This window comes from Erythrolamprus reginae, chromosome 2 (genome assembly GCF_031021105.1).
Source record: "Erythrolamprus reginae isolate rEryReg1 chromosome 2, rEryReg1.hap1, whole genome shotgun sequence".
NCBI lineage: Eukaryota > Metazoa > Chordata > Lepidosauria > Squamata > Dipsadidae > Erythrolamprus > Erythrolamprus reginae.
The window spans coordinates 202,106,715-202,132,486 of record NC_091951.1 but is presented as its reverse complement, the minus strand read 5'-3'; the positions used below and the strand labels follow the sequence as shown (position 1 = coordinate 202,132,486).

Genomic DNA, 25,772 nt, shown 5'->3' with positions numbered 1-25,772 from the left:
TTGTAATTAGGCAAAAGGCTATATGTTTTATTTCTGGGAATTATTTTTATTGCTGAGCAACTTTATTTGAAGCAATAATGAACATAATAAAATGCTCCAAATCAAATATTTATTATGGTCATAGACCAACATAACAAGGCTTAAATGCAATGAATAATTTTAAAACTTGAAAAAAAATCTAAAATACATTGTTAATTTTTTTAAAAAACCTAAAAGTTATATATAAAATTGACAGTCTAAAAATCCCTCTGTAGCAAATAAAGCCATAAAAATCCATCATAATACAAAATATTCTAAGCAAACAAATATATTTATCTTGTATAACAAAAAAGTACACAAATAGACCAACCCAGGCTGCCCCAGTTCCTGAACAATTGCCATCAGCATTAAATGACGGTATATTAAAAACAGTTATTCAGTGTTATATTTCAGCATACCTTTTACTTTTCATCAAAGGGAATAAATTACTAGTTGGTTGCAAAGTAAACCAAAAATTGCACAGGAGCAACATGAATTTATAGTTTCTTGAGGGTTTTGGTTGGTGGCACTAAAGTGCAAAAAAATTAAAGTCATTTGTGGTACAGCTTTGCACATGATCACTTATGCATGTCAAATCATACTAGGCATGTAATTTATCATATCTATTGCTAAATTTACTCTCTGATATTAGGAGGAGATAGGTAGGTCAATGGACAGGTAAAATATTGTTTCAGATTATTCATTTCTGAATGATGGGATGTTTTACATAATATGTTTTCTATTGAAGAAAACATTCCAAAATATAAGGGCAAAAGGTTAGCCACTCTGAGAGAGAGAAATAGAAGGTTATAATGATGAAGAACTGTTTGATGATTGCAGCACTGTTTTGTTTATTACTTTATCTACTCAGTCGTTTTGTCCAAGTGACACACTCTTTTGACACCAAACTTCATTGAAAAGAAGGTCATCTTAGTAGACATATTGTGGGAAGGTAATTTAGTGGAATTGTATGTGTGTGTGTTACTCAGCCATGTTTATATGAGATTGGAGGAAATGTATAATACGTTGATCTATCCCCAATATCGATAGTTTTGTTTTTAGCTATCTTTTGTACCGATTTATTTGTTGACAGAAACGACCCATTTCACAATGAAAAGAATGCAAAACTACAAACAAAGAAAGTTCTAATGTAAATATCATTAATTGTTCAGGTTCTCAGAGAAGGTAGTGGACTCTAATGAAAGGGAAAACTATTTAAATAATTTTGCAAAGCAGAACAAATTGGTTTCATACTTTGGACTATGGATAGGCTTATCTGCAGGCTCTCTCCCAGGAAATTAGACCTACCTTGCTGTAGCAGTTCCTTTTTATCCCAGCCGGATGGAAACGCTTACTAGATGAATAATATATTCCAGCTGCTAACAATTCCCATAGTAGGAATCTCAGAATTTCTAGGAGTGTAGTAGAGTGGGAATGAAGTAGATCAAGTTTTCTACCTCTGAAGATTCTTGCAAACATTTCTGAATTGCTGGGATGCAGAGAATTAGCAGTTTTGCTCAGAATAAGTAAATAGAAGCGGAATTAAGTTCACTTTCCCTCCCAGTGAATTGACCTGGGCTGCTGTGAGATATGGAAGTCTCCTACCTTCTCTTTTTCTTTCACTGACTCAACAATTATAAGTATGGTTCTTAGAAAGATTCTAAATGATTGTGTATAGAAATGGGTAGATTTGTACAGGGCCCGTTTAACCAACCAGAGTCAAAATGGTTTAGTCCCCACTGTCATTAAAAACAAGATCAAATGCAAGGCCCAGTATATCAATTCCCAACAATTCTGCAGCCTAATGGCACAGATCCATTAGACTCTTATATTGAAACTATGCCAAGGAAGGTGATTCATTTTCATTTATTCTCAGCTATGTCAGGAAAGGCAGGAAACACATTTCATTTTTAGTAGGGTTGTCAAAAAATATGTTACATATTTTTTTAATCCAGTGACATGACAGAAAAGAGCACATTAATTCACAATCTATACATATGTCTCAATATTTACCAACTCAAAATTATGAATAAAAATCTGTAGATCGGAATGACACATAAAAATGAATGGGTTTTTTTCTACAAAACATTTATATAATAGCTGAATTAAGTAATTAGTGAACATACATCATGCTCTGATAAAAAAGAAATGGTTTTATAGATTCCCAGCTCAATTTTGTTCCATAGTGTCCCCATTTATTTTCTCACATGTTAGCCTCTGAATGATTAGTGTTAATTTCCGGAGAAAGAAGTGTAAATGCTGCACTTCAGACTAATTCAGGCCTCTCTTCTTAGTGGGGTGGTGCAGCTTCCAGTGGAGGTAATCTTAGGGAATGCAATGCTTCTATTGCCTCTATGAGGCTTTTTTCAGTAAACAAACTGTATACAGTGGAACCCCGACATAAGAGCTGCTCTACTTAAGAGCAACTCGAGATAAGAGCTGGGAGGGGAGAGATATTTTTGTTCTACTTACAAGCCCAAATTCGAGATACAAGCGCCAAGGAGCTGTCTCCTGAAGCCAAACGCTAACTTCCGCGTTCGGCTTCAGGAGACAGCTGCGAAGCGGCGCGCGTGTTTTAAAAGGTTGCAGCCGGCCTGGGGGGCTCGGGGGGGTGCTTGCAGCTTTCTTTCTTGCTCTTTTTCTTTCTCTCTTTTACCTTCCCTTCCTCTATTTCTTCTTTTCTTTCTCCTTCCCACCTTCTTCCCTCCCTCCCTCCCTTCACTCATTCCTCTCTTACTCTCCCCTTTCATAAGTTTCCTTGCTTCCTTCCTCTGTTCCTGTCCCTTCCCCCTTTCTTTCTTTCTTTCTTTCTTTCTTTCTTTCTTTCCTTCTTTCTTTCTTTCTTTCTTTCTTGCTTTCTTTCTTGCTCTTTTTCTTTCTCTTTTACCTTCCCTTCCTCTATTTCTTCTTTTCTTTCTCCTTCCCACCTTCTTCCCTCCCTCCCTCCCTTCACTCATTCCTCTCTTACTCTCCCCTTTCATAAGTTTCCTTGCTTCCTTCCTCTGTTCCTGTCCCTTCCCTCTTTCCTTCCTTCCCACCCTCCATCCATTCATTCACCCATTCCTCTCTTGATCGCTTAAAGCCGGTCCCTGGTGCAAAAAGGGTTGGGGACCTCTGTCCTACAGGATTGGGTGGCAGAGAAGTTGAACATATTTAAAAGTTTAAGAAGTTGAACAAATTTAAAAGTTTAAGAAAGTTTACAAGTTAAGTGAAAGAAACTTCATTATTCATTTATATGTACATGTACATTTCTTCATTAAAAACATGTCTTTCTGCATAATTTAGACTAACTTTGTGAGTTTTTTGAGGGCTGGAACCAATTAAAATTATTTACATTAATTCCTATGGGGAAAAGTCGTTCGAGATAAGAGCTGCTCGACTTAAGAGCCCAGGTCCAGAACGAATTAAACTCGTATCTCGAGGTACCACTGTATATCCATGTAAACAGTCCTGCAGTAACAATGACAGGGAATGAGCTTGAAGATCTATCATTAGATGCTAAATTTGTGAGCTTTTATTTACCATAATCTGGAATACTGCTTTATAATGGTAATATATTCATTTCTTGTGTGCTGATTTGCTGATTATATGTTGTCACTAAGCTTTTGTGAAAACAAATGTTGTAGGCTGACTTACAACATAAAAGTTACTGGGAAGAAAACAGTAAGCATGCTAGAACTTTCCATTACCCATCCAAGCGCTGAAATTTCATTCCGATCCCTCTTTAGGATTCTGCCTCATCTCCACCACTGCCCACCCCAAAAATAATGGGCTTTCACTCAAATAAACTTTTTTATAAATTTTCCTCTCTTATATAATTATTAATGCAATATACCATCCATTTTTTTTACAATAAAAGGAAGTATCAGGTTAGTAATATATAGTCACAAACAATTCTAAATTCATGTTTATTTGATTTGGTACGCATCATTTTCCCTGTTGCCAAGTCTAATTTTGTCATCCAGATAAACCAATTATCTTATATTTTAATTTAATCATTAGTAATCCTTCAAGTAGTTAATACAAACAATGTCTGTAACACTTTAAATGCTAAGCTGTGGTGCTTCCTTCCTCTCTATACATTTTTCTTAAAAACTAAAAACCCTTATATAATCTATCTATTATTAAAATCTAAAGAAACCAATAGTAAAATGAAAAAAAGACCATACAACTATCATTAATACTTATCAGTATATCAATTTCTATCTCCTCAATCTCATTAATAAATTTCAATTCTAATACACATACATATATATATTTAAAAAAATAAAAACTAACCACCAAACTTAATGCCACTGCTAGAACTAAACACAAATTCAAAACTATTTATAATGGAAAGTTATTATTAAAGAAAAACAAAGACCAACTACCCCTTTTCAAACTGCTGATCCCCTTGATTAAAATCAAAAATTTTCTTTATCTTTTTGTACCACCTCTTTATTTGCTTTTTCTTTTTCTTCTTTCTCTTTCTTCTAATTAATTAGCCAATCTTTTCGCTCTCAATTCTAATTTCTTCCCTAATCTGCCAAATTCTGTGCTTCTGCTCACAGCTTCTCCATTTCTTAGTACTAGTGTCAATATACTCATAGTGTACCATGTGACCATCAGCCCATTCATCAACCAGGCCATTTTTCAATTCTTTTATTATTTTACCCCCCTCAATTTTCTCTTCAGTATCACCACTAAGGAATCTGCATAAATCATAGCATGTTCTTTAATCTGTCCATTTTCAATCTTAGCATTGTTTCCCTCTTCGTAGCTTCTTGCATTATTCACTGTCTGTTGATTATATGCTAATGCAACATTTTTTTCTATTCTATGTTTAGCCATTTTGTTGTTATCATCACTGATAATTTCCTTTACATGCACTTCTTCTTGTCCATTAACTCCAGTTGTAAATTCAATAGAATCAATTAAGTTAAAAGTTATATTCTTTAATCTTTCTGCGGATATCATTGCATAAATCCCTTATTTCCTGCATTTTCAATTCTTCACTTCAATATCAACTGCAGCAAGCTTTCCCCCCCAGCTGTCTGAGGAATTTTTTTTAACACCTGAAAAAAAACCATTCAACTGCAAGATCACTTTTTTCTTTCAAAGTTCATTTAGAGTTCAAACTTAAAAGTCATAATATTTTATTCTTGTTTCTTCTTTATCTCATTTTGCTAACTTCTTTATTCAAGGTCATATCAACTTTCCAAGCAAGAGTCAATTCACTTCCGAAAACAAATTCTCCACCAGTAGATGACACCAGCAGATGGCAACCCCAAGTTCATTTTATGTTTATTTTAAACACCCCCCCTCGAAAGTTTTTTTAGCTTCATTTCATTTTATTTTTAATTTCTTTTTATATCCAAATTGTTAATCCAAAATCAATCAATCAATCACTATCCAGCAACCTGGGTTTTAGCTGTAATTTTCTAAGTCAATTTAATAACAATTGAACTCTTCAGTTGTTAATTAGCCCCTCCCCCCTCTTCTCTTTATCTTTACCTCCAAAGTCCAAAGCAACAGTTCTTAAAAAAGTTTTTTCCCTCTGACAAAATAGCTCACCATATCTTAAGTGCTCTCTTTCTCTTCAGCCTCCAGCACAAAACTTACAGTTCTTTTCTTTCCGGATGATTTCCAACTTTCATTTCAACTCTTTTTGATATGTAGCCACTGAGACTAATGTGACTGAAGCCACTTTGTGGCATTGCCGATGGAGGATGCAGGCAGACTCTCCATGGGGTATGCCGACCCCAAAATGGATTGCCCATCAAGTCCCCTTCTTCACCTCCCCTTCTGGGAGGATCTGGCTGATTCAAAAGAATCAGCACCCCCAAAAGACGGGGATTCTGAAGTTCCCCCGCAGGAGCACACTGTTTCATCTCGGAGGTGGACCACGCCCCTCTCCTGTAAGGGGCTTTCACAGGGCAATTTTTTTAGGGAGTGGGGGGAATTTGTATTATTTTACCAGGTTTTTTTTAATGCCTTTTATGCAATGAATATGGGATCTTAAAACATTTGTTGTGATGATATGATCATGACATGAATTGTCAAAATGGAACAACCCCCCCCCATAAATAATGGAATTGGGGAATAAATGAAAACTGTGATTAAGTGTAAAATAGGCATAGTACAATTAAAACAAATTAACCCTCCAAAATTTAAGCCTCAGCAAACACTAATGATAACTAATTGTAAGTCTTTGTAGAATAATTTCTATTTGCTTATGTTATTTTAATTCATCCTGAAGTATTCACAATGGTATTAAGTTTTTGGAATTTCTACAGGTAGTTCTCAACTTATGACAACAATTGAGCCTAAAATTTATGTTGTTAAGTGAGACATTTGTTAAGTGGGGTTTGCCCCATTTTATGACCTTCCTTGACATAGTTGCTAAGTGACAAGGAATCACTGTAGTTGATAAGTTAGTATCCTGGTTGTTAAATGAATCTGGCTTCTCCATTGCGTATCAGATGTTCGCAAGGGTAATCATACAATTTTCCACCAAGTCTGGGACAAGTGGTACAATTGGTTAAGGAAAAGAAATTTTTTGCAAATAATTCAAAAGGAAGACAATCCAACAAATTAACTTCTTAATGAACTTCTTAATAAAATTTAAAATTCTATCTTATTTATCATATTATAAAGGATGTACCTTACATGCAACATTGGACGATCATATTTATCTACTCCCAAACAAATCAAGTATAAACCTCCAAAGTAACAAGATGGGGAATAATACAGCAAGTACATTTTCTAAATTTATGTCGTATTGATCCGTTATACCAGCCAACTTGCTGTTTCCACTCTATTTCTTATCTATACCCTCTCTCTTTACTCTATTTCTTCCCAACACTATTTCCTTTCTCTCTGTTTTTCTCTTTTTATTTCTTCCCTTTTCTCTATTTTTTTCTTATATCTGTAATATTTCTAGTATTATGTGATGTTTATAGGATATGTGCCAAATGTACTGATTTATAACCAAATTACTGTTGACTTATTTCAACTTATCTTTTCTATTTTTATTTCTGTAAAACTAAATAAAAATAATTTTCAAAAAAAAAATAATCATGTGTGATCTTGGAATGTAACAGTGGAGCAGTTGTCAAAAAGCTGAATTTTGATCACATGACCATGGGGATGCTGCAAAGGTCATAAGTCACTTTTTTCCATGCCATTGTAATTTTCAATGGTCACTAAATGAATTGTTGTAAGTCGAGGACTACCTGTATTATGTAGCATCTTGAGATATCTAGATTATATCCAAATAGGCTTCTGTTTTGTATTGTTACGGTGGGAAATGAGTAACTTTGCATTTGGTACTGGGGACCAAAGCAAACAATTGTAGGTTATTTAAGCTAGTATTTTATACACTTCCTGAATTCTCTATGGTTTTCTTATGTGTTTTAGCATTGCACATATTAATCTGAATAATTGAGGACCCATATGTTCCACTGAAAGAGCAGGGACAAGAAACATGCTAGAGTTCTGACTTCTCAACAGAAAAGCAAACCAGACTTCCTAATGCGTATATCATGATTTAAAAAAACATTAGTGGCGTTGTCTGGAGTTTGTTAACTGTGCCATAAGCAGAAGAAACCAACTGAGATTGATTGAATTGTATGCACTGGCATGTTGCTTATAACCAGGCGAACCAGGAATCTTTCTTATTATCATTGCGTGCAAAGAAGGCCAAAATTAGGGTTTCCTAAAATGAGGTGCACAAGATTTTAACCGCAACATGGTTAAAATGGGTAGTTTTATTTATGCGAATAAATATGTGATTAGTCAGAATGTTATTAAAATTGCATTAGTGATGAGATTAATTAAAGGTCTTTTTCTTGTTGTGATTTTAAAACATTATTATTATTATTATTATTATTATTATTATTATTATTATTATTATTATTATTTATTAGATTTGTATGCCGCCCCTCTCCGTAGACATGAATTAGGTTAGACTAGGTTAATAGTAGAATATTTTCAAGAAATCTGTGCAAGAAAAATAATGCTATAGTGTTACATTAAAGTCATAACTATAAAAAATAGGTTTTATACAAATTTTTACTCAAAAGTTGGATTATATGAATAAACTGCATTCTTCAATGTTTCTATTATGTGTTCATTGCCCTTGTATATTTTATTGTTATAAAGGATTTAAGTATTTGCTGTTCTGGCTTATACCAACCTAGCTATCAGGTCATCTGCATGCCATTTAGATGACTGTTTATTTTGGCTTAATAAAGGGTAAGTGATTATATTGGAAATCAGGTGATCTGCAAAGAGGAAACAGAGAAACTAGTCACGGAAATTGGCTTCCTTACTAGATGGAAAGCATTTAAATGAAAACAATTCTTTGTCTTCTAAAACTATTGGGAAATTTTGACTTTAGAGTAGCAGTTTTTTGTACTGTTTTTTTTAATATGCTGTGAGCCAACCTGAGTCTTCAGAGAAGGACGGCATATAAGTCAAACAAACAAACAAACAAACAAACAAATAATAAGCAAGCAAGCAAGCAAGCAAGCAAGCAAGCAAGCAAGCAAGCAAGCACGCACGCACGCACGCACGCACGCACGCAAGCAAGCAATGATTCAAAATTTTCTGTGGTACAAGTCTGATACAATTTTACTCTTGACCTTATAGCAGAATGGTAAAAACCTTGTGTTTATTAAATACAGTATATTTAAAATGTATCATACTCTTCTTTGTTTTGGGGAAGTTGAAAATTGTTAAGAAAATCCAGTACAGATACAGTACTCAGTTGAGAAAAGTGCTTTATGACAATTTTTCACATTTTCAACTATTGCAGCATTCCCATGGACACATGATCAAAATTTGGATGCCTGGAAACTAGCTGATATTTGTGATGGTTGCAAGGTCATGTGATCACCTTTTGTGACCTAGCAAAGTCATTGGGGAAGCCACATTCACTTAACAACCTTGTTACTAATTTAATAATCGCACTGATTCACTTACCGTAATCACTGTGGCAGGAAATGTTGTAAACCAGGGTAAAACTTTCTTAGCTATCTCAGAAAGTTTGGGCTCAATTGTGGTTGTAAGTTAAGGACTATCTGTATTCATTCAAAAACCTTATGGAGGATAAGACTATCAGTGACTAGTAGCCTGAATTATTATATTTACCCCCATTATATGAAGCTCTGTGCCTATTTATATCAATTGTTGCAGGACATGTTTTGTTCTGATTGTGAATTTCTCATGGCTGATTGGCAGCTATGGGAATAGAGTCTGTGGGCTACTTAGCTCTTTGCTTTGATCTATCATGTATTTGCATTTTCTTAATGATGGGAATTTAAAATCTTTTAAATTCTCATAGTATTTCTTAGGCCCATCTTCTAAGAGGTGGTGGCGCAATGATTAAAACTCTGTATATTTTGGGAGCAACTTCAGGGCTGCCACAACCAGGCCGGTTGAAGCTATGGGAATGTGAGAGGGGAAATATAATAATACCGTGTTTCCCCGATAGTAAGACCCCCCCGATTGTAAGACATATGGGGGGTTTCAGGGGGGTCGGCTAATATTAGCCATACCCCGAAAGTAAGACATATGTCTTACTTTCGGGGAAACACGGTATTGCGGGGGGGGGGGAGCCCGATGACCCGCCGAGCAGGTGGGAGAGCTCGGCCGCAAGGCACAAAGGATTTCCCTCGAGAGAGAGAGAGTGGGGGATAGTCGTCGTCGGAGCGCTAAAGACCAGGGCAGAGAAAGCGCGAGCTGCATGCGGGAGAAGCGGAGGAGGAATCAGGCAAGCCGAATGGGAGCCTTTTCTGTGTGAGTCCGGTCCGGGTTTTGCTTACAGCCCCGGGCATTAGCAATAGCAGCGGCGGCAGGAGAGGCAGCCCTTTGCAATGTGGTCCGCCTGTCTCGGCACTTGCAGAGCGAGGATGTAGAGGTGGGTTTGCGGAGGAGTTGCTGGCGGGGAATGGAGCGAGGGAGGGCAGGGGAGGGATTCCCATTCGGCTTGCCTGATTCCTCCTCTGCTTCTCCCGCATGCAGCTCTCGCTTTCTCTGCCCTGGTCTTTAGCGCTCCGACGACAACTATCCCCCACTCTCTCTCTCTCTCTCTCAAAGAAAAGCCTTAATTTCGTAGCCATCGGCCTTCCGAGGCTGGAGTTCATCCTTTTGGGGGATTACGATCGCTTAATCCAAACCACCGCCGCTATCCCCCCCCCCACGCGATTCCTTGCACCTTCTTCCCAACGTTATATCTGCGGTTCAGCCTCCTTCCCCGTCGAGAGAATTCCGATAGCAATACTAAGTTCTTTCCCTTTAAACACAAGCATAAGCACGCGACCCAAAGTAGAGATGCAAAACTTTTTCCAATGTAAGACATACCCCGATAGTAAGACATAGGGGGGCTTTTGGGGGTAAAAAGAAAGTAAGACATGGTCTTACTATCGGGGAAACACGGTATAATAATAACATTATTTCCCTTGGGAGCCAAGGACACTCCACCAGGTGTTGGAGGGGCGTGGACAAGAGCCAACTGGAGCTTAGGCTAAGACTTGATTGGGCCATGTGATGGACTTGTGAGCTGGAGTCAATAACCTGGGGTTTTGATTTGGGTGGGGAAAACTCCATGTCCTTCACAGTCTGTTTTTTTACCAACTGTGTCAATATGGCCTTCCTAATAAATTCATACTTAAAGGAAACTCTAGGCCTCAGAATTTTGATTGCTTTGGGTCTGTTACTTGAAACCCTGACATTCAGTATTGCAGGCTAACTCTGCTCACACACTGGAGTTTGATCCTGATGTGGTTTGAGATTGACTGAGTCTTCCTTCCTTCCAGGGCTGGTAAAATGAGGACCCAGATTAGTGGGATCAATATGCTCACATTGTAAACCTCCCAGAGAGTTCTGAAAAGCAGACACCCCCATGAGCTGTTCAAAGCTGGGCTGCTTAAAGCAGCGGGTGAGTGTGTGAATGCGCATGCTCCATTTGTGTGAGCGGCAGGTGCCCACCCGCCACTTTCACAACATTCCCCCCCCCCCCGTCACCTCTCCACAAAGAAAGGTTGGGGAACTCTGCTTTAAAGCACCATGGGGTGATATAAAAATCTGATTGCTAAGACCCAAATAGGACGACCCATGATCACTTAGATTCTGGTGGTCCACTTTTTTCCAAACCATTGTGGGGTAAATGGAAATACTGGAAAAAATGGATAGGTATCTACCTATTTTAGCAAAACATTTTAAGGGAAAACAATATCAGTTGGTGTCCAGAGGCTGAGGGAAATCCACTGGTCCTCTTGTTTTTCTTAAGGAAGATACTTACAATGGCAACATCATTCAAGGACACAGGGATCAGGACCACACATACACATAAAGCAGTAATATGATCTGGAAGGGAAGGTCTTGGGTTCTCATGCCTTCTAATCATCTTGAGAAATCAGCTCTTGTTTATGTAGATAAAAGATAAAACTACTTGAGGCATGTTTCTCCTTTGTTTTGATGAAAACAGGTTCGACTTAATTTTGCAGCAGGAAGAAAGGGGTGTTGAGTGGAAGAAACAATTCTTGATTGATGTTTGTAGTAATTTTCCCTGCAGGAGAATCTGTGTTTATCAGATTACCATTGTGGGATTGAGACCTAAAATAAAATCATCGGTGAACATTCGGGGTGGGTGAAGCCTCCATGTTAATTTGCATAAATTCTTTTACTATTTGCAAAAATTTTGTTTTTATTAAAATATGTATAAGAACTGAAAAAAAATTCGTATGACTGCTGTAATGCTTTCATTGTCTGAAAGTAGGATTTTTGTATAATGAGAATTTAAAGAGCATGCTATCATTTATTCTGCAGTGGTACCTAAAGATAACTTCAGGTTAACTATTGTAGGTAGTAGTGCAGTTTATATCTCAATGAGTTTGCTTGTGCTTTTTAAAGACCTGTTTATTGTCATTATTTAACTCTAGGAAGTTAAACTTCAGGATAAAATTTAGATTTAAAATCCAGTATAAAATGGCAATTTTGGGAGAAGAGAAATAAATCATAATAACCATTATGTAATTAACAGATAGTCCTTAAAATTGGCACTCTGAAAAGATACGGCAATCAATTTGCTACCTGATTTTAGATGCAAAAACTTTTCCCTATTCAATTATTAATGACTTTTTGCTGAACCAATTAACTATTTTCATTTATTTGGGAGTAGGTGGGTAATATTGCTTGCTTGTAGTGCTGTAGGAAAGTTTTCTTTTAATGTGGCATTTTAGCTGCAATATGATATGTGATCCATCACATTACCTCCATATGAAGTATCTACTGTTACTAAAAATATATATGGGTATTACCTGAGAAAAATTTGCTTTGGCCATCCCTGTCACTATTCTTTGGTATTAAAATGGTTTTTTTCTGATAATGAATAAATTGAACCAGGACATTCAAACTAGGAAGCACTGTTCTAAATTTAAAAATATTTCTATCAGATATCTGTTTTCTAAAAGAAGGAGATTATATTTCAGGAGATAATTATTACTGGAGTTGGGAAACAAATTTTAATGTTCTACTTACATTTAATGATAAGCCAAATTTTCCAGTTATCCGTATTTTCTGTATACAGTGTGCCAGTACATATAGCTCATTAACTCCACTATTATGTGAACAAATGAATCAAACAGAAATAATTGTTAGTTACAAATAAACCAAGGTTCTGTTTCAGGAATAAATAAATTTTGTTTGTTGGTTTACAATCCCAGTTAATTTGTGAATAACTATACAAGATTCTTGGCTTCAGTTTCACACAAATTTTTTCTTTTTTTTTCTTTTTTTTCTTTTTTTTGAAAATATACTTTATTAATAAATATAATGAAAAGGGAAAAGGAAATAAGGGAAGGAAAGGGGAGAAAGGAAATCTGGGGTAGGGCGGAAGAGAGAAAAGGGAGAGGGTACAAAGTCAAACAATTAAAGTGAAAAGTATAGTTATACATTGTGGTACGTATAGATTATAATACTGTACATATATTTCTTAGAAGGAGTACTATATTTCTTAATCGTTGTGTGCATACATTAAGTCAACTTTTTAACAGGAATATTATATTTCCTAAACATTATAAATACACAGTGAATAGCAAGTAAATAAGGAAAATGAAAAGTTTTCTAAAGTTAAATGTTATACTTCTTTTGATATGGATTAACTAATAACAAGTTATTAGAAATATTTCTAGGTCAAAGGGATAAAAAGAGAGATAGGGAAAGAAAGAAAGAAGAAAAGAAAGGAAAAAAAAAAGAAAAAAAAAGGGGGGAGGAAAGGAGAAGAAAAGAAAAATTTGCGTTTAGCAGATGTTTTTAGGGACGACTTTTGTCTGGAAGTAGTATGGGGAGTATATAAGTAGTATGATAAATATGTTATAAGAATTAGTTTTGTTGATGGAAGTTGTTAATGTTATAATGTGTATTGAGTTGGTTGAAAGACAGATAAAAAGAGATATGGTATGAATTTTATTGCAAATTTTATTGGTTTTTGGTGCTCAATTTTTAAATTGGTTTGAAGTTGATTTAACTGTTTGAAGGTACATTTGGTAGTTTGAGAAATAGTAGTTTTACAATAAGTAATTTTGATATTTTTTTTGAGAAACCCATTTACAGTATACCAATTTTCCCATATTTCATAATATTCTGAATCTTTTTTATTTTGTGTTTCCATTGCTGTTTTTGACATTTCAGCGCACTCTATGATTTTTGTGATTATTACAAATAAAGAAGGTATTTGATCACGTTTCCAAAAGAAGGCGTACGATATTCTAGCTGCTGTTATAATTTGTAGAATGACATATTTTTGTGATTTAGTAAGGTTTTGTCTAAATATACCTAAAAGGTAAAGCTCAGGTTTAAGTGGCAATTTAATTGACATGACTTGGTCAATTAGGTTTTGGATTGTTGTCCAATATTTTTGCGCAAGTGGGCATGTCCACCATGTGTGGTAATATGTTCCCGGTTTAATTTTACATTTCCAACAGGTAGGTGAAAGGTTGGGGAACATTTTGGATAGTCTTGCTGGGGGCAAATGCCATCGATAAAACATTTTTATTTGGTTCTCTTTATAAGACATTGCTGTTGTCATTTTGTAGTTTAGTGTCCAGGTTTTCTCCCACTCGATTAAGTTGATCGTATACCCAAAATTCTGAGCCCAGGCTATCATGCAGCCTTTCACTTGTTCTTCAGGATTTTCTTGTGTTAGTAAGTAATTATATAGTTTTGAAATCATTTTAGTGGGGCCCCCGAAAAGAATCGTATCTATCACATTGTCATTTTGGAATCCAAATTGTTTTTTGTGTTGCTTGTATTTTAATTTAATTTGTAAGTATGTTAGCCAATCTATGTTAGTTCCTTGATCGTTCAATTGTTGTTTAGATATAAGAGCATCTGATTTATCAAGTAATTGTTGGTATCTCAGAATTTTGGTGTGGGAGAAAAGGTTAGGAAAAATTAGTAATTCGTTGGGAGATATCCATTTTGGTATTGAAGTATAGTAATTTTTTTTTATAGTAAACCAAATTGTTATTAGAGTTTTACGCAAATAATGATTTTTAAAGTATTTAGGTATTTTGTGGTAATCTGTTGTTAAAAAAGCGTGCCACCCAGCAAGAAGATCGAAACCTTCTAAAGTTAGGAGTCTTGTATTTTTGAGAGTGATCCAATCTTTTATCATTGTTAGAATTGTGGCTTGATAGTAAATGTAGAAATCCGGGAGTCCAAGTCCGCCCTTGGCTCTATGATCTTGAAGATTTTTCAGTTTTATTCTGGCCTTTTTCTTTGTCCAAATGAATTTCTTTATTTGTTTGTGCAGAGTGTTAAAGAAAGATTTCTTCAAATTTATTGGGGCAACTTGAAATAGATAGAGAAACCTTGGAAGAATGTTCGATTTTATAGCAAATATTTTCCCCATAATGGATAGATTTAGTTTCAACCATCTATTGAAATCTTGTTGTATTTCTTTAAGAAGTCGTTCATAATTATCCTTTTTAATCGTAGTATAATTTGAGGTCATCCAAATTCCTAAATATTTAATTTTTTTTGTGGTTTTAATTCTAATTAGTTCTTCCAAGGAAAGTATATCTTTTGGTATCATATTTTTTGTCAAAATTTGAGTTTTATTCTTGTTAATTTGCAGACCGGATATTTCACCAAATTTATGTATTTCATCAAATAGAATGTGTGCTGTTTGTATGGGATCTTGTAAGATAAATACAATGTCGTCCGCAAAGGCCTGTAGTTTGTAATGTTCTTTCTTGATCGTGATACCCTGAATTTGTGGATTGTTTCTTATAGTTTTCAGGAATGTTTCTATAGCCAGAATAAAAATGAGTGGGGCCAAAGGGCATCCTTGGCGCACGCCTTTGGTTATAGAGATTGTGTCTGTAATATCGTTATTGAAAAGGATTTTAACCGATTGAGTAGTATAAATGGTTTTAATTAAATTGAGAAATTTGGAGCCGAAATTCATATATTCAATTTGATTTATAAGGTAGTGCCATTGAAGACTGTCGAAAGCTTTTTTTAGATCCATGAATATTAGTGCAATTGTTTTATCATAGTTTTTATCGTAATATTCCATAGTATTCAGTATGATTCTTGTATTTGTAGAGATGTTTCTTGCTGGTAAGAATCCGTTTTGGTCAGGGTGAATAATTTTGTTTAATATATTTTTTAGCCTGTCCGCAATTATAGATGTGAATATTTTATAGTCGGTATTGAGTAGTGTGATTGGTCTATAATTCTCCAGAAGGTGTCTATTTTCGGTATCCTTGGGGATAAGAGTTATGTAGGCTTCAGACTAGGACATAGGTAATTTTGCATGTAAGAGTGCGTTATTATAAATGTCTAAAAGTATAGGTGCCATTGTATCAATGTGGTATTTGTAAAATTCGGATGGGATTCCGTCTGGTCCTGGCGTTTTATTGTTTTTTGTTTATTTATTGCAGCCTCAATATCTGAGATGGAGATTGACTTGTTTAGGAGTGTTCTTTGATCATCTGTTATCATGTTTTTTTGTTCATTTGTTTGTAAATATTTCAATAGTAAATCGGCATCCAGATTTGAGGCTTTATAAAGTTGTTGGTAAAATTTTTGGATAACTTGTTTTTTGTCAGGGTTAGTCGTTTTTAAGTGTCCGGAGTAGTCAGCTAAGGCATCTATATTTCTATCAGATTTTTGGTGGGCTAGCTTGAGTGATAGCCAGCGGCCTGGTTTATTAGCGAATTTGAAGTATGTTTGTTTTGCGTTCTTAATTTTTTGGGCGATGTGTTGTTGTGTTATTAAATTTATTTCGTGTTTGATCATTTTTGTTTCTAGTAGAATTATATTATTTTTGGGGTCGTTGTGGAGTGCTTTTTCGGCTTCTTGGAGAGATATATTTAATTTGTGAAGTTGAGCATGTTTTTCTTTATTCTTGTTTGCGGTGTAGGAAATGTAAATGCCGCGTATATAGGCTTTAGTGGCATCCCATGCTATTTCGTTAGGTATCTCGCCATTGAAGTTGATTTTAATAAAATGGGGGATATCATTTTGTATTTTGTGTTGGAATTGTTTTTGATTAATAACCGTTGGATACATCGACCATCTATGAGGAGTGTTGTGAGTATTGTCTCTTATTGTCAGTAGTAGGGGATTGTGGTCTGCCCAAGTTGCGTTAAGTATTTGAATGTCAATAATTTGATTTATGGTTTCTATGTTAGACCAAGCCATGTCAATACGTGAACAGGTTCGGTGGGGAGGAGAAAAGAAAGTATACTGTGTGGATTCAGGGTAAAAATATCTCCAGATATCTTTTAAAGCAAATTCATAAATTATTTGTTTGAAGGTTGAAGGAATGATATTACGAGTACGGTGCTTGGAATTGCCTTTGTAGTCTTTGTTTATGTTTACTATTGCATCAAAGTCTCCAATTATTACAAAATTACTTAAATCTAATTCTAATATTTTTTTGTGCAGATTCTTAAAGTAAGTAGATTGCTTAACGGATGGTGCATATATTGTTATTATATTTATTGTTTTCTTGTTTTGTAGGGTTATTTGAACAATTAGTAGTTGGCCGTTGTCGTCAGTGTGTATTAATTTTGGAGAGTAGGTTTTTTTAACGTATAAGACTATGCCTCTCTTTTTTTCAGCAACGGAAGCACAAAAGAATTCAAATTTGGGGATGGCTAATAGAGTAATCTCTTCGTTTTTAATATGGGTTTCTTGCAATGAAATTATGTCATAATTATTTTCAAACAGTTTGTAGAATATTTTTTGTCTCTTTTTATGTGAATTCAGACCATTTATATTGGTTGAGAATAATGTAATTTTAGTTTGTTTATTATTATTGCAGTATTATGCGAGAGAAAGAAGAAAGTAAGATGCAACTAGAAGTTGCTGATTCCCAGAAAATAATTTGGTTTATTGTTATAAGCAAATATTTCCTTATAGTTCATTCTACTCAGTTACATTCCTTTTATTTCATTTCTAAATAGACTGAACAAATTCCTGCTTAGTGACATGCATTTGAAACTTAAATAATCTCCCCCCCCCCCATGTATCTTCAGATTTGTAATTAGCTCTTTGAAAATGTCCTCATGGTTGTGTTTTTTAGATTATTCATTTTTGCAATTAAATGTAATTTTATTCTGGAACAGATTACTGCAGATGAAATTTTGTTAGCATTAGTAGAAATTTTTCCCCGGTATGGGCGGAAAAGTATAGTGTCTGAGCGGCAGTCCCCCTGGGACTGGGCGGCATAGAAATAAATAAATAAATAAATAAGGAAAAAATCCCTTCTTTTTTATTAAAAGAAATTAATAATTTAAAAAAACCCAAAATCCATTACAGTACTATTAAAATTAAAACAACCAGAAAAATCAAAAACATAACTATTAATAAAAACAGGTGAGGGCTGGGGTTTTTTTTTGTCTGTTATTATTTAAGTGCTTTTACCATATGCTTTAAATCAAGAGTCACTTCTCTCTCTATTTCTCTCTCTTTCCTGTCATTCTCTGCCTCAATCATTTTCTCATTTCTCTTTTTTCTCCCAATTTTTCTATCATTTCTCTCTCTCTCTTCCTTCCACTCTTCTCTCTCTCTTGCTTTCTCTGTCTCTCTCTTGCTTTCTTCCTCTCTCTCACTCTCTTTCTTCCTCTCTCATCTCTCTCTCTTTCTTTCTTTCTCTCTCTTCCCCCCCCTCTTGCTCTCTCTCTCTCTTTTCCTCACTTTATCTCTTGTTTTCTTTCTCTCTCTCTCTTGCTTTCTCTCTCTCTCACTCTTTCTCTCTTGTTTTCTTTCTCTCACTCTTTCTCTCTCTTGTTCTCTCTCTCTTGCTATCTCTTTCTCCCCCCCTCTTTCTCTCACTCTCTCTTTCTCACCTTCTCTCTATCTTGCTCTGTCTGTTGCTCTCACTCTCTCTTGTTCTCTCTCCGTTCTTCTCACAGCGGAGGCTGGCGAAGGTGATTTTCAATGTCGGGTGTGCGGGTGCGCACACTCCCCATCTCCCTGCCAGCCCGCCCGGAACATTCAAAATAAGAAAAACCTTTGCCGGCGAAGGTTTTTCTTATTTCGAATGTTCCGAGCAGGCTGGCAGGGGGGGTGGGGAGCGCGCGCACCCACGCACCCGACATTGAAAATCACCTTCACCGGCCTCTGCTGTGAGAACACCTGCCCTGTCTCTCCTGCAGCCCCCTCGCTGACAGCCCAGGACGAAAGCGCTCTCGGCAAAGGGACTGCGAGAAGGGTGGGGCAGGTATTCCCGCTGCGGGAGGAGCCACGCCCCAAGGCGGGAAGCGGAGGAGGAGAAAGAAAGGTGGATCGGGCGGACGGGCGGGGTGCAGCGACGAGAAGCCAGGGGCGTGAGGGGGCCGGAGGCGCAGAGGGGTGGGGGCGGTCGCGGCTCCTTGTGTGCCCTTGAAAAAGGGTATGCGGGGGGTGTTTTGGGGTGCGCGCGCGCAGATGTGCGCAGCTTAGAGGGAACAGAGATCAACTGTGGAAATTTTCTCAGCAGAAACTATACCAATAGTTAGCATATTGTATGTTAAAAGTACTGGAAACATTCAAGCATAAATTAACCTGTGGAGCTTAGGGAATTGTGCATGCTGCCAATTCAAATTATATCAAACAATACATATAAATATTGAATTTACATACAAGAATGATTGATGACATAGTATGGGACAATAGGCTGCTCAAGGTGATTGGCACTTAACATATTACTGTGAAAAAGGTAAAGTAATAATGATGTTTATTATGTAGCTAAATTTAAATCTTCTGATGTCTAATTGCTAATACAGTAATACCTCGTCTTACGAACTTAATTGGTTCTGGGACGAGATTCGTAAGGTGAAAAGTTCGTAAGATGAAACAATGTTTCCCATAGGAATCAATGGAAAAGCAAATAGTGCGTGCAAGCCCATTAGGAAAATCCAAAACATTAAGGCTTTTCTTTTTTTAAAAAAAGCAGCAGGCAGATGAAGCTGAGACGAACGGAGTGGGGGGAGGGACAGCGAGAAATGGCAAGAGGTGGCAGTCCCAACGCAGCAAGGCAAAAAGAGCCTCTCTTGAGCTCCGTGAGTACCTGCCTCCCGTTTTTGTCTCCCCCCACTCTGCTCATCTCCCCCACACCTTTCTCCTCTCTGGAGCTCTGTGAGTCCCTGCCTCCCGTTTTTGTCCTCCCCACTCTGTTCATCTCCCCCACACCTTTCTCCTCTCTGGAGCTCTGTGAGTCTTTGCCTCCCGTTTTGGTCCCCCCCACTCTGTTCATCTCCCCCACACCTTTCTCCTCTCTGGAGCTCTGTGAGTCTTTGCCTCCCGTTTTGGTCCCCCCCACTCTGTTCATCTCCCCCACACCTTTCTCCTCTCTGGAGCTCTGTGAGTCTTTGCCTCCCGTTTTGATCCCCCCCACTCTGCTCATCTGCCCCACAATTTTCTCCTTTCTTGAGCTCCATGAATCTTTGCCTTCCATTTTTGTCCACCCCACTATGCTCATTTCCCCCATGCAGTTTGGAAGGGGGGAGTTTGTTGCTTGGATTCAAACAGCGCTGGGAAAAATGAAAGGAATCCCAGCGAGGGGAGCCTCAGAGAAATCCCAGCAATGTAAGAACAGGCGCTTTGGCTGGCAACGGAATTTCGAAGGCGGGGATTCCCAGGGAAATCCCAGCGCTTTGGGGCATCCCAGTGGTGGCGGCTCGGGTTCATAAGGTGAAAATAGTTCAGAAGAAGAGGCAAAAAAATCTTAGACACGGGGTTTGCATCACGAAAATTTCGTATGAATAGGGGTTCGTAAGACGAGGTATCACTGTACTGCTATACAGGAAACATAAAAATCAAATTGACTATTGTGCTGAATCTGAGAGAGAAACTAGTTTCTCCCTAAGGTTTGACCTATAGATTGGTCTGCCCTAGGTGATTAATGGATCCAGTTGAATTTGTGTATTTGGGGGTTGTTCCTGAGGTGCATAGTCTTAAAAACGTTCTGGTGGCCGCCTGGAATTGATGTCTTTTAAAGGCTCAAGGCTCCTGTTTGAGGAGCAAGTAACAGTCATGACTAATAAATTCTTTGCACAACTACAGATTATGTCAGTTGTGCCCATTTCTAAATTAGAAGGTCCTGTTCAGATTAATTAATGGCCTCCTAGTGGAACTGATGCAGTGTGCCCTTGAAGACCATTTAGAAGCTTCACCTAGCACAGGATGTCCATCTTAAAATCTTACATGGAAAAAGATATACCAGATGTCCAAGCTGGCTTCATGCCAAGAAATATGAGACACTATTGATGATGCATGCTACATAATTGGGAACCCAAACAATTAAATAAAATTAGTATGTGCTTTATTTATTTATTTTATTTTTATGCCGCCCTTCTCCTTGGACTCAGGACGGCTTACAACATGTAAGCAATAGCACTTTTTAACAGAGCAGGTTTTCTTATATATCACAAGCATTTGGTCTTGTCTGTGTTTAAAACAGATTGAAGTCGTTATATGGCCTGCTTCTAAATGCTGCAATAATATTGATAAAATATTAGTAGCTGAAGGGTTACTATAGCTGCAAATAACTTAATGATTATGGTACACCTTTTCACATTTTTAGGATAGGAAGCTGACCAAAGCAGAACAGCAAAGGTTTAAAGAAGAAGCTGAAATGTTGAAGGGGCTACAACACCCCAACATTGTCCGATTTTATGATTCTTGGGAATCAACGGTTAAAGGAAAGAAGTGTATTGTATTGGTAACTGAACTGATGACATCTGGAACACTGAAAACGTATGTATTTCCTGATTTTCTCATTAACAGAATAAATATTTGCAGAATTTTATTTTGAATGTTATTCTCAATTGCTAGTAGTGCTTTGGTCACTAACCATATTGTTGTTGAATTATCAGTTATCCAGCTCAGTATCTACAACATGCAGCAAACAATTAAGTCACTTTATGGTTCTTCTAAAATTTATAAAGTATCCAGCTGACTGAATTGTAGTTGCTTGCTATCTAGTTTATAAAATCTGTTTCATGGAAGTATAGTGAGTTAAAAAGTGTTAAGTTTAAATACAGTATGAGTCAGTCAATAATCATTTCCAATAAATTGTAAATAAAACAATAATGGAGTGTGATAAATTGTGAGCTAACACTACAATTTTATGATTGATTCAGTTAACAAGACTGGAGGGATGGATGAAAGCATTAGAAAAAAAAGCAGAGAAATCACTTGAACAGTATTTCATGGAAGTGTTGAAGATGAAATATATATACAGTGATCCCCCGGGTATTGCGATCCCGATCATTGCGAAATGGCTATATGGCGATTTTGCAACCCGGAAGTAAAAACACCATCTGCGCATGCGGGCCCTTTTTTTCTATGGGCACGCATGCGTAGATGGCGCCGGGCAGATCAGCTGCTGGGCGGCTTCCCTAGGTCTTCCCCCTCTTGCTGGCGGGAGGGCGAGCGGCGGGCATCAGCGAGGAGTTTCCCCACCACCCACGCAAACTCCTCGCTGCCGCCCGCCCGCCCTTCGCCCGCCCACGCCGTTCATTCTCGCCGCTTCCCAGCTGAGTCTTGAAGCGAATTGGCTTCAGGACTCAGCTCGGAAGCGGTGCGAGCGAACGGCTTGTCCGCCGCCTGCCTGCCCGCGCGCCCGCCCGCCCTTCGCCCGCCCACGCCGTTCATTCTCGCCGCTTCCCAGCTGAGTCCTGAAGCGAATTGGCTTCAGGACTCAGCTGGGAAGCGGCGCGAGCGAACGGCGTGGGCGGGCGAAGGGCGGGCGAGCGGCAGCGAGGAGTTTGCGTGGGCGGTGGGGAAACGCCAATCTTCGGCTCCTCGCTGCTGCGGAAGTAAAAACACCATCTGCGCATGCGCAGATGGTGTTTTTACTTCCGCAGCGCTACTTCGCGAAAAACCGGTCATTGCAAGGGGTCCCTGAACGGAACCCTCGCAATACCCGGGGGATCACTGTATATATATTTAAATTCTTTGCTGTTTCTAGAATTACTGTTTTCAAGCTGATTTATGTCTTAACATGTTTTTAATTTGCTGTGTCATGCTTATATTCACCGCATCTAAATGATTCATAAGTGATTTCAATGGATTGGTTATAGTCAAGAAAGGATTAAGATATACAGTATTAGGATGATTATATTGCAAGTGCAGAAGCCTATTAAGTAAGTAATAATTCTTTATAAAAGAATGTTGCAAATTATATGAAATTTATGCCATGAAATTTTGTCTGTTTCTTGATTTTTCTTCCTTTTATCCAAATATTAGTAAAAATGAATTGATAACTTCCTGAATATAAGAATATTCAGTAAGATAAATAAAAAATATCAAAAGGTCAAGTGCTTTCATTCCTGCATTTGGTGTACCTAGATTATCTACTAGCTCTATTGGCTTTCTTTGTGAAGAAGATATATTTATGAGTACTGTAGGAGAATTGTCACGATCAAGCATTAAGTTGTGAATTGGGTAGTTCCTATGAACTGCATAGCTCATGACAAAGTTTTTGTATGAAGCAGATAATTCAGGGGTTGGCAACCTTAAAAACTCAACATTTGGACCCGTTTCCCAGAGAAAACAAAACACGCAGAGCCACGAATTTTGGGTGGGCGTGGCCAACTCACTTGCACTGAGTCACATGATCCCCTAGCTACGCCTACCTAAATTTTGTGGCTCTGTTTTCTTTTCTTTGATAAAAAGGTATCTGTCTCTCTTTTCCCTCACTCTCTTTCACCACCTCCTTCTCCTATCTCCCTGCCTCTCATCTTTCTTTCTCTTTCCCTTTCCCCATTTTTCCCTCCCTCCCTCCCTCCCTTTTCCTCCCTAATCTCTCTCTTTCTCCCTCTCTCTCCCCTTCTGTCTCTCTGTTGAAGAACAATCACCACCTCTTTGGGTGAACCTCCTCCCCCTCTTGTGACTCCCTGGCTGGCTGTGGCACGTACAGGGAGAGCCTCCTCAAGCGATTGCCAAATCACAGCAAAGGTGCATGCGGAGAGTGGGCAGAGGGCGACTACTCGCTTAAGGAGGGTCTTTGGATGCGGCTTCTCTCCTGTCATAAGGATCCGGCCATTGCCTTGCTGTGTCCCATCTTGTTCCCCCCTCCCTGCAACTCTAAGGCCAAGTGGGGAGGGCGTGAGCTCCAGCCTGAAGCAGCAGGAAGTGAAGGCTGCCTTATGTGCAAATGTGGCGTGAAGGCAGCTTGAGCTCTTCTGCCTTAAAGATCTGGCCATCGCCTTGCCGTCCCCCCCCCCCCCCCCCCCCCGGCATGAGAGGAGAAGGATAGGGAGGAAGGTCGCCCAAAGGGAAGCCTTGGCCAGAGGTGTCTTCTCCTTCATTGCCACTTCATTTCCACCATTGCCTTACTTTCTCAGGCCAAGAAAGGGAAGGGGGGGGGCAAGGCCAGCCAGTGATTGGACAGGGAGCCAGAGCAGGGGCCCCAAAGAGCCTCATGCATCTAAAGCTCTGCCAGCTTCTCACAAGGAAAGCCGATAGGGAAGCCAACAGGAAGTCGGAAGTAACTCTGCTTCCCACTGTTTTTTTGCTCACCCATGGTCATTCAGTTTCTCTGTTTAGCTTAGAGAAGCTAAACTAGTGTAATAAACATGATACGTTTGGAATACAACTCAGGACTGTGAAGTTCCTGAGATAAGAACCTCTGAAGGTTTTATGGAACCTCTGAGGGTTGATCATGGTACACGAAATCTTAAAACTATGTCGGTATTGATTTAGCGCATATAGGTTTTTTGGCTTTCTTCAATCATACTCATTTCTTTACAGGTATTTAAAGCGTTTCAAACTCATGAAGCCAAAGGTGTTGAGGAGCTGGTGCCGACAGATTTTAAAAGGGCTACATTTTCTGCACACAAGGACTCCTCCTATCATCCATCGTGATTTGAAATGCGACAACATCTTCATCACAGGACCTACTGGTTCAGTGAAGATAGGGGACTTGGGACTTGCCACCTTAATGCGCACTTCATTTGCCAAGAGTGTTATTGGTGAATATACCGTAAATGTGTTTGGCATTTCTATGGGGCCACTGCTTAGACCCTCTGTGGCGCAGTGGTTAGAGTGCAGTACTGCAAGCTACTTCTGCTGATCACTGGCTGCCAGCAGTTTGGCAGATCAAATCTCACTAGGCTCAAGGTTGACTCAGCCTTCCATCCTTCCAAGGTCGGTAAAATGAGGACCCAGATTGTTGGGGGCAATATGCTTACTCTCTATAAACTGCTTAGAGAGGTCTGTAAAGCACTTTGAAGCAGCATATAAGTCTAAATGTTATTGCTATTGCTGTTGCTTGTGCCATGTCTTTGTCATCTATAAAGACAGGAATCTGCAATGCCATAAGTCAAAGTTGCTTTACACTATATAGTTATTAAAATATTCCACAGTTAAAAAAAAGACATCAAGCAGCGGGAAATATAGTGATAGTTCCTTTAACCTGCAGTCACAACATAAAGTATATAAAGAATTTTTTCAAAGAAAATTTTTTTCTCCTCCCTGTCTAATAGTAGATTAGCAGTGTAACGACTAGGCACACCCAATCTTAATTGGACAGTTCAGATTTTTTCCTCTAAAATTCTTTTCCTTAAAACATAGATAGATGAGAGGAAGGGAGAGGGGGAAGGGAAGAGGAAAGGAGGGAGAGAGAGAGGGAGAGGGAGAGAGAGAGAGAGAGAGAGAGAGAGAGAGAGAGAGAGAGAGAGAGAGAGACTGTTTCAAGAAGTGCTACTTCCTGTTTGCTTTTAGGTAAGAATCCATGCTTGGAAAATGAATTCATTATTAATATATTGAATATTACATCATAGAAATAAGCAGCTCTTGTGAACTATTCATTGAGTGACCACAATCTAAGGTGACTGTAATAATGCATTAGTTTTTCTCATCTTTTATTTCAGGAACTCCTGAATTCATGGCTCCTGAGATGTATGAAGAACATTATGATGAATCGGTGGATGTCTATGCTTTTGGAATGTGCATGTTAGAGATGGCAACTTCTGAATACCCATATTCTGAATGTCAGAATGCAGCACAGATCTACAGAAAAGTAACCAGTGTAGGTGCACAATTAACTTCTTCAAGAGGACAAACGTGTATAAGATGGGTCTAAAGCAGTGGTTCTCAACCTTTCTAATGCCGTGACCCCTTAATACAGTTGTGGTGACCCCCAACCATAAGTATAGTGCCAATTCTCACAACAGAGCTTTGACCTGATTGGCAGGAAGGTCAGAGGGAGACCCCCACTGTAAACACCTGATTGGTTGGATTGTAAAAATATGTTCCAAGGTGCCAGA

General features: G+C 38.1%; 1 protein-coding gene across 6 annotated transcripts in view; it reads left to right on the top strand.

The window, feature by feature from the left end:
- Window positions 1–25,772, top strand: part of WNK3 (WNK lysine deficient protein kinase 3) — a 119,133-nt gene that overhangs the window by 28,400 nt on the left and 64,961 nt on the right. For all 6 annotated transcript variants that reach the window (XM_070741284.1, XM_070741285.1, XM_070741287.1 and 3 more), the window contains 3 exons: window positions 21,083–21,255; window positions 24,256–24,476; window positions 25,377–25,534. In XM_070741284.1, the coding sequence (XP_070597385.1) occupies window positions 21,083–21,255; window positions 24,256–24,476; window positions 25,377–25,534 (552 nt within the window). The remainder of the gene's footprint in view (window positions 1–21,082; window positions 21,256–24,255; window positions 24,477–25,376; window positions 25,535–25,772) is intronic.